Source organism: Struthio camelus, chromosome 2, assembly GCF_040807025.1.
Source record: "Struthio camelus isolate bStrCam1 chromosome 2, bStrCam1.hap1, whole genome shotgun sequence".
Classification (NCBI taxonomy): Eukaryota; Metazoa; Chordata; class Aves; order Struthioniformes; family Struthionidae; genus Struthio; species Struthio camelus.
In genome coordinates, this window is record NC_090943.1 from 143,542,756 (window position 1) to 143,556,760 (window position 14,005).

At 39.1% G+C, this 14,005-nt stretch overlaps 1 protein-coding gene across 23 annotated transcripts in view; it reads right to left on the reverse strand.

The window, feature by feature from the left end:
* The window catches only part of OXR1 (oxidation resistance 1), a 282,934-nt gene that overhangs the window by 66,630 nt on the left and 202,299 nt on the right, over nucleotides 1-14,005 (reverse strand). For 20 of the 23 annotated variants that reach the window (XM_068932814.1, XM_068932821.1, XM_068932818.1 and 17 more), the window contains one exon: nucleotides 3,574-3,656. In XM_068932814.1, the coding sequence (XP_068788915.1) occupies nucleotides 3,574-3,656 (83 nt within the window). Of the gene's footprint in view, nucleotides 1-3,573; nucleotides 3,657-5,331; nucleotides 6,106-14,005 lie in introns of those variants that run through there. The other 3 variants (XM_068932834.1, XM_068932827.1, XM_068932829.1) reach the window with 3 other exon arrangements.

Consider the following 14,005-nt stretch of genomic DNA (forward strand, 5'->3'; position numbering starts at 1 on the left):
TTAGAGTTACACAAAAGATATAACAGGCAAAGTATTATGTAATCACTATGATCCATGTTTTCTAAATCCCCCCCCAAACTTGGGAAAGACCATGACAGGAGAAAGTGCAAAATAAAATCACAGTCAAACAGGAACACAGCCCCAGCTTTGAAGCACAGTACCAAGAAATAAAAAGCTTGTAAGTGTGCAGGGTCTACCTAGCACACAAAGCCTTATGATTATGAGAAACTAGGTCTACCAGAGGAAACAGCCCTTAGAACTCTTTATCCAAGCCACTCTAGAATTGAGAGCATAATCCACAACTACTCTGGAAAGGTATGAGCAGACACTCACCCTTTCCCTGCTCTCAAAACAAGCACGTCGAGCAAGTCATCACAACAAGAAATTCCAAGCGTTCATATGAATTCGAAGTCCAGTAACCTATCGCCTATTTGATGGTCACAGTAAAAGCACTTGCCACCTGCATCCTATGAGCTAAGAAACGGTCAGAAATTCTAATTTTACTTAAAGAAACCGAGCTCAGAAGTCATTGCAGTTTTGTTCTCAGCATAGAGACTTCTCACTGGTTTCTAACTCAGAGTCTAGATCCAGTTGCTAGAGGTTAATTCACCACTAAATAAGTGGGACATCATCACATGTCAAAAAAGTGCCATCTAAGTGGACTGGCTTAAGACCCAATGTTAAGATTCTGCCCTATTACTTGCTTCTTGTGTGACCTTCTTTAATTCATATCAGGTTCTTGTCATAATCTGGACCACAGCCTCTGTGTATTAGTTGCTTATCTGCTACTTCAGGTCCAGCACACAGCCTTAATCCCCCAGAGAGTTAAAGAAGAAAAAAATAAAAGAAAGTTCCTACATTTGAGCCTCTGCCACTGAAAAGCAAAATGTGTCTCTATTGCCTACTCGTAATTTTCCAGAAAAATGCTTTGTCCTATGCAGTCCCTTGCGCTTGAGAAGGATTCCCTGTAAGCATCCAATTATTTCTTTTCGCTCCTTGAATATAAGGGGGGTTAAAAGGCTTTCACTGAAATCATTAAACTTCTGGCAGGCCAATATCATTGATGATCAACATCGTGTATGCTTTTTATTTATCTGTAATTGGCTCTAACACCTAGAAGTAGATAGTAGCTGTGTTTGTAGAACATGTAACACAAGAGACTTCTGGACGCAATATTAATATAATGAAGTTACGCAAAACGAGCAATGCAGAAAACAGTATTAAAGATCCTAGTTATTAACAAGTCCACATAAACTACCCACTTTGTTGGGCATAGTCTGTTCACATACACCATAGTTGTACATGAAGGGGAAAAACAATTAGCCTGGAGCACTGACTCAATTCTGAAACCTGTAATACCGATTTGTATCAAATCTAATTCTGATATTCAGAAGAAGCTATCCTAAGTTATAAAAAAGGGGAGAAAAAACCCACAAACACCCTACACTGTCTAAAGCAGTAACAATGAAAATAAACCAGAGTTCTCTGTATCCTTTAGAGCTAGTCACTGAAAATTAACAGCGTGACAGCCTTTTAAACCTATTAGCCTGGGTAAACTTAGGACTTTGCTTTCTTCACTCAGTACCACATCTGTTCACATCTTCCTACTGTTGCTACACACAGAGAAGCAGTTCACTTTATGCTTTGGGGGATTTTTCGTCTGTACTTTTGGGACAAATAAATAGTAACATTTGGTCTTTGAAACTAAAGCAAAGAGACAGTCCAAGATTTTAAACTGCTAGGAAGGGAAGTGTATTTCACCTTAAAAATCTACAGTTTGCATCAACAAGATTCCACCTCACTCCAAACTTCAGGAATATAAATTATAAAACCTTCCCACATAAGAATATATGCAGCCACTGGAAAAACTAAAATGTTAAATTAAAAAAAATTAAGTTCGCAACAATACTAGAAAATATCTAGAAAGTGCTGCTGCTTTGAGAAGTAGCAGAAGCACAAAGGCAGAAATCACACTAAGTCTTTCTGTATGGTATACAAACACGAATAATAGCGGTAGCAAGTTATCACAGTAGTTCCAAGGCCTCTTTCATATGTATAATGAACATAGCCACTAAATTCCTAGAGGCTAGATGTACCTATGCCTTAGTACAATGCACAGGAAAACTGAAAGCTCTGAAAACTTGATGTTGGTGAAATATTTCAGTCTTGCTGTGGATTTTAGTTGTGGGCAGAATACTGAATTTACAGAGCTGAAGTGCAACATGTTCCATACACACAGCAGGCTCCTTTAGAAGCTCTCCTTAAGCTTACTGAAAATACAATTCACAAGAAAGTGATACCTACTTCTACATTACTAATTTTAAAAAAGGAAAGTTTAGTGCTTTATGTTTTGCCTGGAATCTTGCATATTAGGGTGAATGCATATATATGGGGGCAAGAAACAAGATAAGGGGTTTATTAACTGAACAGGAATCAGATTTACAGAGTTTCACCTGATCATTTTCCCCCAATTATTTTTAGACATGCTGTGGTAAGTGTAGGAAAAAAAAAACACCCCAAAACCCACTTTTACTTTACTATCTTCAGCTGCTAGAATCTAATAGCAGAGTGTTTATTTCAGCTTCAAGAATATCTTTAGCATATGCTTGAATTACATTTAGGTTACCAATACAAGGTAAGCTGATGTTCATCTCACTCCAAGACATGCATGCTCTCTGCCTCTCCCCAAGTTATAATTACAGACTTCTTAGTAATTAAGGTTATCCATATCATAGTTTGGCTTAATTTAACATTAGAAGTTAATCTTCCCTGCATCTCTTCTTCCTCTTCTTTGAGAAAGAGGATACGAAGAGGTCAAGTAAAGACTTTTATAAAGAAGTTCTCCTTTTATTTTATCATGTCCAGCTTCAAAAGCATTCAAAAATATCTGTGATAGACTTCCCTATTTCAATGTCAACCCTATAAGCATTATTTCTGGGCTTAATTATATTTCCAGTATATAACACAAAATAGATACTTCTCACTTCAGTTTCCCTTAGTAACCACAAACATGAAAAGCTGACTGCAGCACAGTTTGAGGGTCATTTCAAGAACAGAACAGGCATAGAAAGGCTCCATTTTCAGATACTGCTGAGAAAAAACAGATCTTTACTGTATAAGGTACAGATTATGAACATTTTCAGAAGAGTGCTGGCAGGTCAGTTAACAAGATATAGCATGCCTCCCTCCCCCAAAATAAAACCTTCATTCTATTATTTCTGCTGATGTCAACAGTTTATTAACAGTGCTGAAAGGAAGGAAATTGCATATGTTTTTATAATTAATATTATTTGTTTCTAACTAGTTACCTCCCGGTGAATCATTCAACTGATTGTCTTCTGCAGGAAAAAAGTAACTTGCATAGAAAAACAAAGGAAAAAAATGCAGCTGTCTTAGTCAAGTAGTATTAGCTATCTAATTCCCGATTTAAACCTGCTAAAATAAGCTATAAAATATACAGAATTATAGGATTAGAGGTAATGCACATTGTTGTTTTGCTTATATTTTGTAATAAAACTTTTAGAGTCTGCACTTGTTATGCAATGACATTCTAATAACCAAGAAGCAACTTACAGGATATTCAATAGTCCCTTTAGGTTTTTGAAAAGACATTCGTCGCCCATCTTTCTTGTCTGGGGTCTTCTTCTGGCCAGTGTCTGAAAAAAATTGAGGCAACGTGTGTGTTAAATTCATTTTCCTCTCAGTATTGTCACAGGCTGCTGACTACAGCCCTGTGGGCAGACATCTAATTCACCAGTCACACAGCTTGCTCCCGGTGACTGTCTAACAGACAGCCAGCTGCTAGAAGAGGGACTTTATCCCTCTGCAATGTTTAAGAATTCAACCAATATAAGCCAGTGACAACTAGGAAACAATCAGCTACCTAAGTACTTCTAGTATCCAGGAAAATATTAGTGAAGGAAGACTAAATACATGATCAATCCCATCAGGCAGGTAACATTTTTGGTACTGCTGGGCTTAAATGCCTTTATATCGCACCCAGGCTGCTTTTTTCTAGAGGGGAAATGATCTAGAGCTCCTACATGTTAGATTTAATTAATGCCAAAGCTTTTTTCAGTCAAGTGTTATCTCCTAAACATAGAACAATTAAAGCTTTTGTATAAAGCAAAGTGCATTCATATATAACTTCAGAATTATCATATCTGTAACTAACATGGAATATGTAAAGCATATCCACTCAATGCATATATGATAAAGATACTCTTAAAGAAATTAAAAACTGTTTTATCAACTCTTTGATAACTTCTATTTCATAAGCCAAATCCAATAATAATTTGGACCCGAAGTACATTCTACATTTTGATACTAAATAGCTTGACATTTACGAAGACGACAATGCAGTAGTGTACACGATTCAACTGACAGCATTTAGTTCGGCATCTTCAGAAGAGTGCATGTATGTTTGTATACATTTACATGCATGCACACACATCTCTTAAAATGTCAGGTCTTTGCCACAAGGCCTCTATTCTCAACACTTAAATATTTGTTTTTAAGGAGTCAGAAACACTTTATGTGAAAGGATCTGCAAGCTTTCATGCTGCAGTGGGATTAGCTATACTCTTCACAGAACCATACAGAAGGGTTGAGGTTGGAAGAGGCCTCTGGACATCATCTAGTCCAACCCCGCCCTGCTCAAACAGGGTCAGTTAGAGCACATTGCACAGGATCACACCAGGACAGCTTCTGAACATCTCAGAATGGAGACTCCACAACCTTCCTGGGCAGCCTGTTCCAGTAGGGAAGTTTTTCCTTACATTCAGATAAGGCTTCCTGTATTTCAGTTTGTGCCCGCTGCCTCTTGTCCTGTCGCTGGGCGTCACTGAAAATAGTCTGGCCTCATCCTCTTGACGCTCTATTTTCAGATGTTTATATCTATCAATAAGATTCCCTCCACCCGCCCCCACCAAGTCTTCTCTTCTCCAGGCTAAATAGGCCCAGCTCTCTCAGCCTTTCTCCATAGGAGACATGCTCCAGTCCCCTAATCATCTTTGTAGCCCTTCACTGGGCTCACTCCAGGAGCTCAGGTCTCTTGTACTGGGGAGCGCAGCATTGGACACAGTACTCCAGGTGAGGCCTCACCAGGAGGGAGTAGAGGGGAAGGATCACTTCTCTTGACTTGCTGGCAACACTCTTCCTGATGCACCCCACAATACCCTCGGCCTTCTTGGCCACAAGGGCACACTGCTGGCTCATGCTTAACCACAACTCCCAGGGCCTTCTCTGCAGAACTGCTTTCCAGTAGGTCAGCCCCCAGCCTGTACTGGGGCACAGGACTATTCCTCCCCAGGTGCAGGACCCTGCACTTGCCTTTGTTGAATTTCATGTGGTGCCGTTCAGCCCATCTCTCCAGCCTGTCCAGGTCCCACTGAAAGGTAGCACAGGCCTCTGGCATTATCAGCCAATCCTGATAACAGGAGGCTTGCTGAGGAGACACTCTGTCCCTTTATCCAGGTCAGTGAGGAATAAATTGAACAAGATCGGATCCAGTATTGACCCCTGGAGGGCACTGCTAGCTACAGGCCTCCAGTTAGACCTAGCATCACTGATTACAACCCTCTAGCTCTGCCATTCAGCCAGTTCAGTCCACTTCACCATCCTCCACTGCACTGTCCACTCATCCAGCTCACACTTCCTGAGCTTGCCTATGAGGATGTGATGGGAGATAGTGTCAAAAGCCTTACTAAAGTCAAGGTAGACAACATCCACTGCTCTCCTCTCATCTACCTAGCCAGCTGTCCCATCATAGAATGCCATCAGGTTGGTTAAGCATGATTTCCCTTTGGTGAAGGCATGCTAACTCCTCCTGATCACCACCTTCTCCTTTATATGCTTGGAGATGGCATCCAGGATGAGCTGTTCCATCACCTTTTTGAGGTGAGGCTGACAGGCCTGTAGTTTCCCAGGTCCTCCTTCTTGCCCTTTTTTAAGGTTGTAATGACATTTGTTTTCTTCCAATCCTCAGGCACCTCTCCTGTTCTCCATGTCCTTTCCAAGATGAAAGAGTGGCCTAGCAATGACATCAGCCAGCTTCTTGAGTACTTGCAGGCGTCTCCCATCAGGGCCTATGGACCTGTGGATGTCAAGTTTGCCTAAATGATCCCTAACATGATCCTCCTGTTACTAAGACATTCAATTTGCGATTACCATAAATGAATGTACTCAGTTAAATATTTAAGTTGAATATAGAAAACAGATCTTATAATATATTCTTTTAACACACCTTGGGATGGGCAGGTGAAAATGAAAAATACACTTTACCCTGCTTAAGTCTCATCTAAGATGCAAAAGAAATTTACTAAGCATTTCCAGAAACTTCTGCACATTTGTGTTTTTAACTACTATCCTGGCTGCAATACTAGAAGAGAAACTAGAAGAATGCTTGTAAGAATAGAAGTTCCAGAATGCCAAAGAGGGCAGCGGGAATAGCCAAAAACCTTACACCTTAGCAATGATTCTTTCATTCACTATTCCAGGCAAGCTGTAAAAGACAACACAAGAGTGACTACTAGAGGATTCAACATGAGTACTTTCCTGGGGTGTTCTTTACGTAAGGAAATATACATCTGACTAATATTCTTTTTTAATAAAAAAATCTTAAGGAAAACATTCACATACCTACAAAATAAAGTTTGACCCATATATAGTATGAATTATAACAAGTTTTAATAGCTATTAATGATAAAAACTAAGCTCACTTTTAAACACTTTCTAGAAGTTCTGAAAGTCTAAATACTGCAGTTTTGCATCCAATCTTCATTCAATATATTAAAAGGTATTTCTTCCAATTTGCTAATTGTAGCTTCAAAAAGGTACTTTAAAAGAAATCTTCATTATGGAGGATATTAAGCACTTTTAAAGCAGCTATAAGTGTTGCTCGGGGAAATTAAACCAAGTCAGTAATTAATAAAATATACTGAAAGATGTATGTCTACAGCCATCATAGCCAACGTTCTCTTCTCCCATGTCAAATATTTTGTCACAAAAGTTTGTTACCTGACTTTGCAACATAACAGGTGCCCACTTAGAAAGCTGTTAAAAAAAAAACCACAACAGCTATTGATTATAACTGCTCCAAATTTTTCAATTTGTATCACAGCTTTGCCAGCAGCCCAATAATTTTCTTTCTACAACAGCAGGTTCAGATACTTTTACCACAAAAGACAAAGAATGTAGTTAAAAAAAAGAGTGTTTAGATTCAGGATCCCATACCTGCCTTAGTAGGCTGAACAGAGTAGCCTTATTTTAGACCAAGAATGTTCAGCAGAAATAAAGAAACCTCATACTACTAACTTGCACACATGCTTCATCTGCATATATCCCAAGTTCTTCTCCTAACACCAACTTAGGACTTTCTTCTTCTCACTAGTTTGTGCTCACAAATATTTAGTTTGTAGGCAGGTGCCACTCAAGAGGTTAAGTTAAATTATCTTCTCCTCTTTCAGTAGCTGAACAGTAGAACAAAGTCTTGCACAAACAGCCACTTCCATGTTTATTGCTGTCACAAAAATAGAAAGTTATTTGTTCTTCAGGACAGATGAACCTCCCGTGCATTACAGGTTTTGAAGTGTTTGAGTAACTTACAGAAACTGAGTGAGAGGGAAGGAGTCTTTTGGAGGTGCATTTAGGGCAAGCAGTTCCCAGGAGAATTCTTGAAGTTCCCCAGGAACTTATCTTCTGTATTTCTTTGGTTTTGATCTACACCGCCTTCCGTACTTAACGCAGTAACTCCTGCCCTTCCCATCAATACCTTCTCTGAGACAGCATAACTCCCCTCACTAAATGAGGACACAGGATGCAAATGTATCACATCCTAGTCTGACCTAAGCCTCCCAAGTCAAGAGGAGTAGGATGTAGACAGTGCCAAGCAAGTTACAGGCATGCTAATTGCCTAGCAGGTCAAGCAGAGGAGGTGACTATCAAACTCTGAATCTCTGCTCACAGTTCAAGCTCTTGAGCTGCCTGTTAATACAGAATCTGCCCACTGCAGAAAAGCCTTGGAAAAAAGTTGTTAGGTGTTTCAGTCAGAAATGGGTCAGAGTAGCAGAAATATGCATTCTACTTCCCTGATGGTTTACTGCAAAGCCTCCAACAACCTCTTCACTGAATGAAGTTATTCTTGAGATTAAAGTAAATTTATCTTTTTGTTATCTTTGTGTTCCTAATATCCTAGGAGGCATGTGAAAGCTGAAATAGCCATCAGCACAGGATGCAGTTATCTAAAAAGGCCTCAGCACCAATGGGAATCAGCCTTAGTGTCTTTTCTTTTTAATTATTTTCCTGATGATAACTGTTCCACACAAGCTCATCTCAGAAAGTTGCACAGTACCTTTACCTCAGCTATTATTTGTAAAGCAGTGAGACTATGAAGGCTTGATGTTCTCAGATTGCAGCTACAAGAAAAAACATGACACCACTGATCTTGCTGAGTCATGCAGAACCTCAAAAGTCAACCATAACTTGTTTAGCAGAGGGATCTGTGGTACTACATTATGAGAACTGTAGCTGCTTTATTTCAGATCAAGATGGAAAACGACATTCTATAACATCTAAGTTGATCAAAAGCTTTAATTCTGAACCATTAAGACTGGGCTGCTAGAACAGTTTAAAATATTGAAGTGAAAAAGTACACATCAGAGCCACAACTGACAAAATACCTGACCTGTCTAAAATTCAAAGGCCTAGAACTAAAAAAATATAGAAGACAGCATTCAAAATGACACCAGACATTCAGTCTGCAAGTTGGATCCATGCACGCAGAAACAAAAGATTGGATTACTGGCCATAAAAACTACTACATATGGTTATCAACATGACTAGAGAGCAGGAATGATCTTAGCCCAACTTTATATATACAAACAGGAAAAGGTTATTAAGAATATAATGCCTACAGCTTTAGGTAAGGCTGCTTTGACCTTGAAATATCCAAATAGCATGAAAACGTATAATACTAGCTGGAATCATCCCAATGAAGACTACTGACTTTAAATACTAACATTTATAGATGGATTCTACTAATTGCCTTTGTAAGGTCCCATGCCATTGAATTTTGGTTGAATGATAAAACTTTCTCCATGTGTCACTGCTAGTTCAAATTAGAAGAAAAAAATAACACATTTCTCATTTCTTAGTAAGCCACCTGAACTGAACTGTAGACCTTCAATTTTCTGTTTGCTGATGGTTCTAGCAGATCCTTTGAACTCCTGGAAATAAGTGCAGGTAAACAGAAGTTAAGGTTTGTATTGTGACAATGCAATGACACAAGCTACAGAATTGCTTTACAGTATCTTCCAGCTCTCATAGACCAATACATACATTAATGCTTCCCTTATCCCACTGTTTTTCTGTAATAACTATAACTAACTTAAGCTCAAACTGAAATGTCAAACAACTTCCTAATGTTTTCTCAACTCCTGATCTTGTATTAGTTTCAATACTAGAAGAATTTATAAAGATCCTTCTTTTCAGAGAAATAAGTAAGCCAAATAAGTATCCTTTGAAACAAAACATGCAAACTGGAGAAGTTAACAGTGAGAGTTGCTTGCAATTCATAACTGTATTTACTCTAGTCAAGAAGATGAGACTGAAGGGGAGATAAATTATGCATTAGAGTCACATGGATAAAAAAGATAGAGGAGCCTGCCTTGTTCAATGCTTGCCTAGGATGTAATTTTTCCAGGATCTTAAACAAACAAAACAAGTACCAGCAGCACCACCCAACACTTCCTACTCCTCCTCCTCTTCCCCTTCCCCTATCAAACACACAAAGAAAGAACATAGCATGTTTGGGGTAAAGATTTTGTGAAAACTTAATCAGGTAAGGAAGTAAGGGAAGAGTAGTCTGTCTTTATAACATTCTCTAATAAGCTGTTATTTAGCACCACACGAAGGAACTTTCTAACTGATAAAACAGAGGAAGCATAGAAATTACATCTTTATTAGATCAGTTCTGCTCAGCAGCAATTAGATCTGTATAATCTATTTATAAAGAACTTAAAAATAATGTAGAAAATCTTTATATCCCACAAACACCGATGATGTGCTTCCCCCCCCGCCCCCACTAGAACTCCTAACAGCAAGGGCCAGCTCTCAGCAGAGAAATTGTCTCATTGCCCCTTTTGCTCCTCTTGCAGTAAGAGGAGCTGTTTATAGTAATTACTACAATATTGTTTTCAGTTATCTTCCAAAGTATTAGCAGCTAGAAGCAAGACGACCCTGCTAGCAGCCTACAAGATGCTAATAGTTCTCTAGCCAAAAGGGTAGGTGTTCTGACCAAGATGGCATCATAAATAATGGCCCCCTTCAATCTTCTCTTGTCTACGCTAAGCAACTGCTATTCATTCAGTCCTTCCTAATAAGCCATACTCAAAACCCTTGATCATCATCACTGCCCTGCTCATGATTCTTTTGTCCGCACGTTTCTTCAAGAGCAAAGTCCCAACGTGAATGTATTCAAGACCTTGTTACTGCTGCATTAGCACTTCAATACATTCAAACGCAAGCTTTTTCCTGCAACACAACATGGATTCAAGTTAATTTATGGTGCCCCTATAACACATGCCCCTCTTCTGCTATCCAGTCTGTATTGTACTATAGGAAGGAACAATCAACTTCATTACTGGAGAGAAAAAAAAAAAAAAAAGTCCAGTAGAAACAAATTCAAGGTGTTCTGTATTAGTAGGCTACTTCTCCAAATGGAGAAGTAGAATCAATTCCATGCATGGCACTCCTGGCGTTTGCATCACACTGGCCTTCTGACAGAAGATTTTACATTCAGGATAAATAGAAGTAACTTGCCAAATTTTCAGATATATTCCATAGTATACATAAATAATATTAAATTTCCATCACTGCTCTACCATATACATATGCATGCAGTTCAATTCAGAGCCAGACTGTACCCAGGGAGTCTAACTAGCTCTGATTTCCAACATATATATTACTGAAAACACATAAGTCTGTCATGAGACTTCTGCAGAGAAGGCAAAGGCAGTTAACACATTCAATAAAATAATTATTGTCCTTCTCTTTCAGATACGTAGGCCCATTTAGTTGTACAACTTCAAGTCTACACAATACTATATATGCAGTTCAATTAAAAGGCAGCAGAATCAAGTTATCCTTAGACCTTAGGTGTGTGATTTTACCATTTGCCTTATTGTACTGAAGCTAACGGTGACCAATTTTTTCAACAGTATAAACATCTATCAGCTTATCCTAGTGACAGAGCACATTTGTGCAGCAGAACAGCTCCTCTCCCCTTGCCTTCCCAAGCTAAACTAAACCAGAGGGAGATCCACACACATACTCTGACTAGGTGTATAACCATCCTACCAATGAACAAAAGTGTAGCATCTATATGCATGTGTAACAAGAAAGTGATCGAGGCAACTGTGACCATGCCTCAATAGCATATAATCTTCAAAACTGGTTTAGTGGTTTTTTATTTAAAAAAGAAAAAAGAAGATTTGGAATTAACCAGAAAAATAAAATGCAACATAACACATTAATGTCCTTTGATTGTATTATGCTTTTTGTTTTAGACAACTAGGATAAATCACACCTAGATTATCAATTAATCTAGCAAGCGACTGAAACAAACTGAACTTCAGGAAAGCATTTGATATAGCAGAGCATGGAAGAGCATCCAAAAGTAGCAGCTGGACCAAGAACTGTTAACTATGCAAAAAATTAGCTTTCATATCAGTCTCCCCTTTAGCTACCAGAGTAGGGGGCTATACTAATGAGATCCTAATAGAGTAGTCTTCAAAACAATTTAATAACACTGTTATGACAGGGTAAGAGCAAGAAGCCAGCAAAACCCATCACACAAGCGTCAGCAAACAAACTCGGAAGTGCAATCAAGAGCAAAGGCAAAGAACGGCACACGAGAAATTTTGTAGCCCTAAGGCCTGGAGAAAAGAAGTAGGGTGAAACACAGGAGCACAAAGTGTAAGGCGAAGCAAAAGATCACATAATGTAGTAGTGACAGTAGGGGGCTAGTAAAGAATTTCTGCTAGAAGCTCGTAAGTCAGAAGAGGCTGTGCATATATCAACAGATCATAAGATGACTGAGTCATCAGCCTGTTGCATTCCAAGATCACATTTTCTGCTGCCTGTATTAAATGAAGTATTTTCAGAAGTGATAGAGAAGCATTAATGTCTCTGAAAAGGATGCTGGTACATTTTACACATGCTTCATCTGGAACAATATATACAAGACAACTTGCAGAATTGTGCCCTTCCAGTTTGAAGCCTCTATCATGCTTTGACGGACCTGCTGAATTTCACTTTTAAAAAAAGTAATTATGTAATAGGGATGGAGAGCGAAAAATCTACTGCATTGCTATTTCTGCTTTATTCCGATCTCGGAAGGAAGATACGTTTTACAGCAGCACTTGACCAACTTACTATAACTTGGCCCTGCACGTTTATCTGTCTACTGCACTGCTGATATCCTTCATTGAGATTACAGAGGACTGACAGGACATGTGGCTTACTTGATATACCGTGTATCACTGTTATAAAAAGTCAAGAGCTGGAATAAAAAAAGAAGATTGTAGAGAAAATCCATCAGCCACTTGCTTGAGTACTGAACAATCAAGTTGAGCCTGGGGAAGAAAACACGACAAGTCTTTTACGGAAAGACAACTAGAACAATTTCTCTGACAGACTGCTTAAGATGATGCTTTGAATAAGAAGTTCTGAATAAATAATTTTGATTTCTTTAATTCCTGTACATAGACACACTGTAGGAAAGTCAAGATTTCCTGTGCAGGAAGATATCACTAGTCCCAACTACAAATATCAGAATTTATATTCTTAAGCTTGTGTAATATTCTGTCAAGCCCAGGCTCTGCAGAACATTTAGCTCTCCTGTCTAAGAGGTAACCTACAAGATATAGAACTACCCTGTGCATCTCCTTCGGTGCAGAAGTATATCTTACGGAATCATCAAAATGTTTGTTGGAAGAAAACCCCTAGAGGACATCTACTCCAACCTCCATTTTCAAACAGGACTACTACCAACATCGGATTCAGATCAGGTGTGGTTTAGTTGAGCCAAGTCATTACAACCTCTAAGTAGGGAGATTAAATTCTTTGTAACCCATTCCAAAGATTACTACCCTCCCAGTGGGGAGGCTATCGTCCAGTTTGAACCTTCCAAGTCAAAAGATGTGGCCTCTTCTTTTACCATCTGTCACTACTGAGAAGAGCTGGTCTTCACCATCTTTGTAATTTCCCTTTGAGTAGGTGTAGGTCATTATTAGATTGTCCCAAAGTCCCCTAGGTCTCTCCTTTGCAAGACTAAAGCCCTCAGCCTCTCCTTGCAGGTCACATACCCTAGGCCCCTAAACATACTGGCAGCCCTCTGTTGGACCCTTGTAGTTTCTCAGGGGCCTTCTCCAACTGGGGTGTCCAAAACAGGACACTACTCCACATACAGCCTCAACAGTGAGGCAGCAGAGAAGCTTAGTACTGTCCCTCACTTGCCGGCCACACTCCCTCACAGTAGGTAAAGCAAACTGCATGCTACATAGGCTACAAGACACCCACTATTGCTTCATTTAAGAAAGAGGTCTGTATGGATGACACTCTAATTAGAGAGCGTTCCAGTTAATTCTGCAGTGAAGATAATGCTTAATTGCACATTCCGTAAAGTCTCGAGTTGCATCCTGAAGCAAATAAAAGTGCCTGCAGCTTCAACATATAAATACTTATAACATATCTACATAGCAATAAAGAAAGCTACATTCTGTTCTTGCTAAAGTTTCTAGGCAAATCTAGCCCTTGAATACATATGCACTAATTGTTTCCAAAAGATATCAGTAGATTATCTTTAGAAACAATATTCCCAAGCCTGCAGTTCAAAAACCAACCAAACAAAAAACAAGAAACCACTCTGCAGTTGTTAGTAGCAGCTGTGGTAAAACCAGATGCTTCCTGTGGTAAAGCAAGATGCTTCTTCTAGAATTTCTGGTTC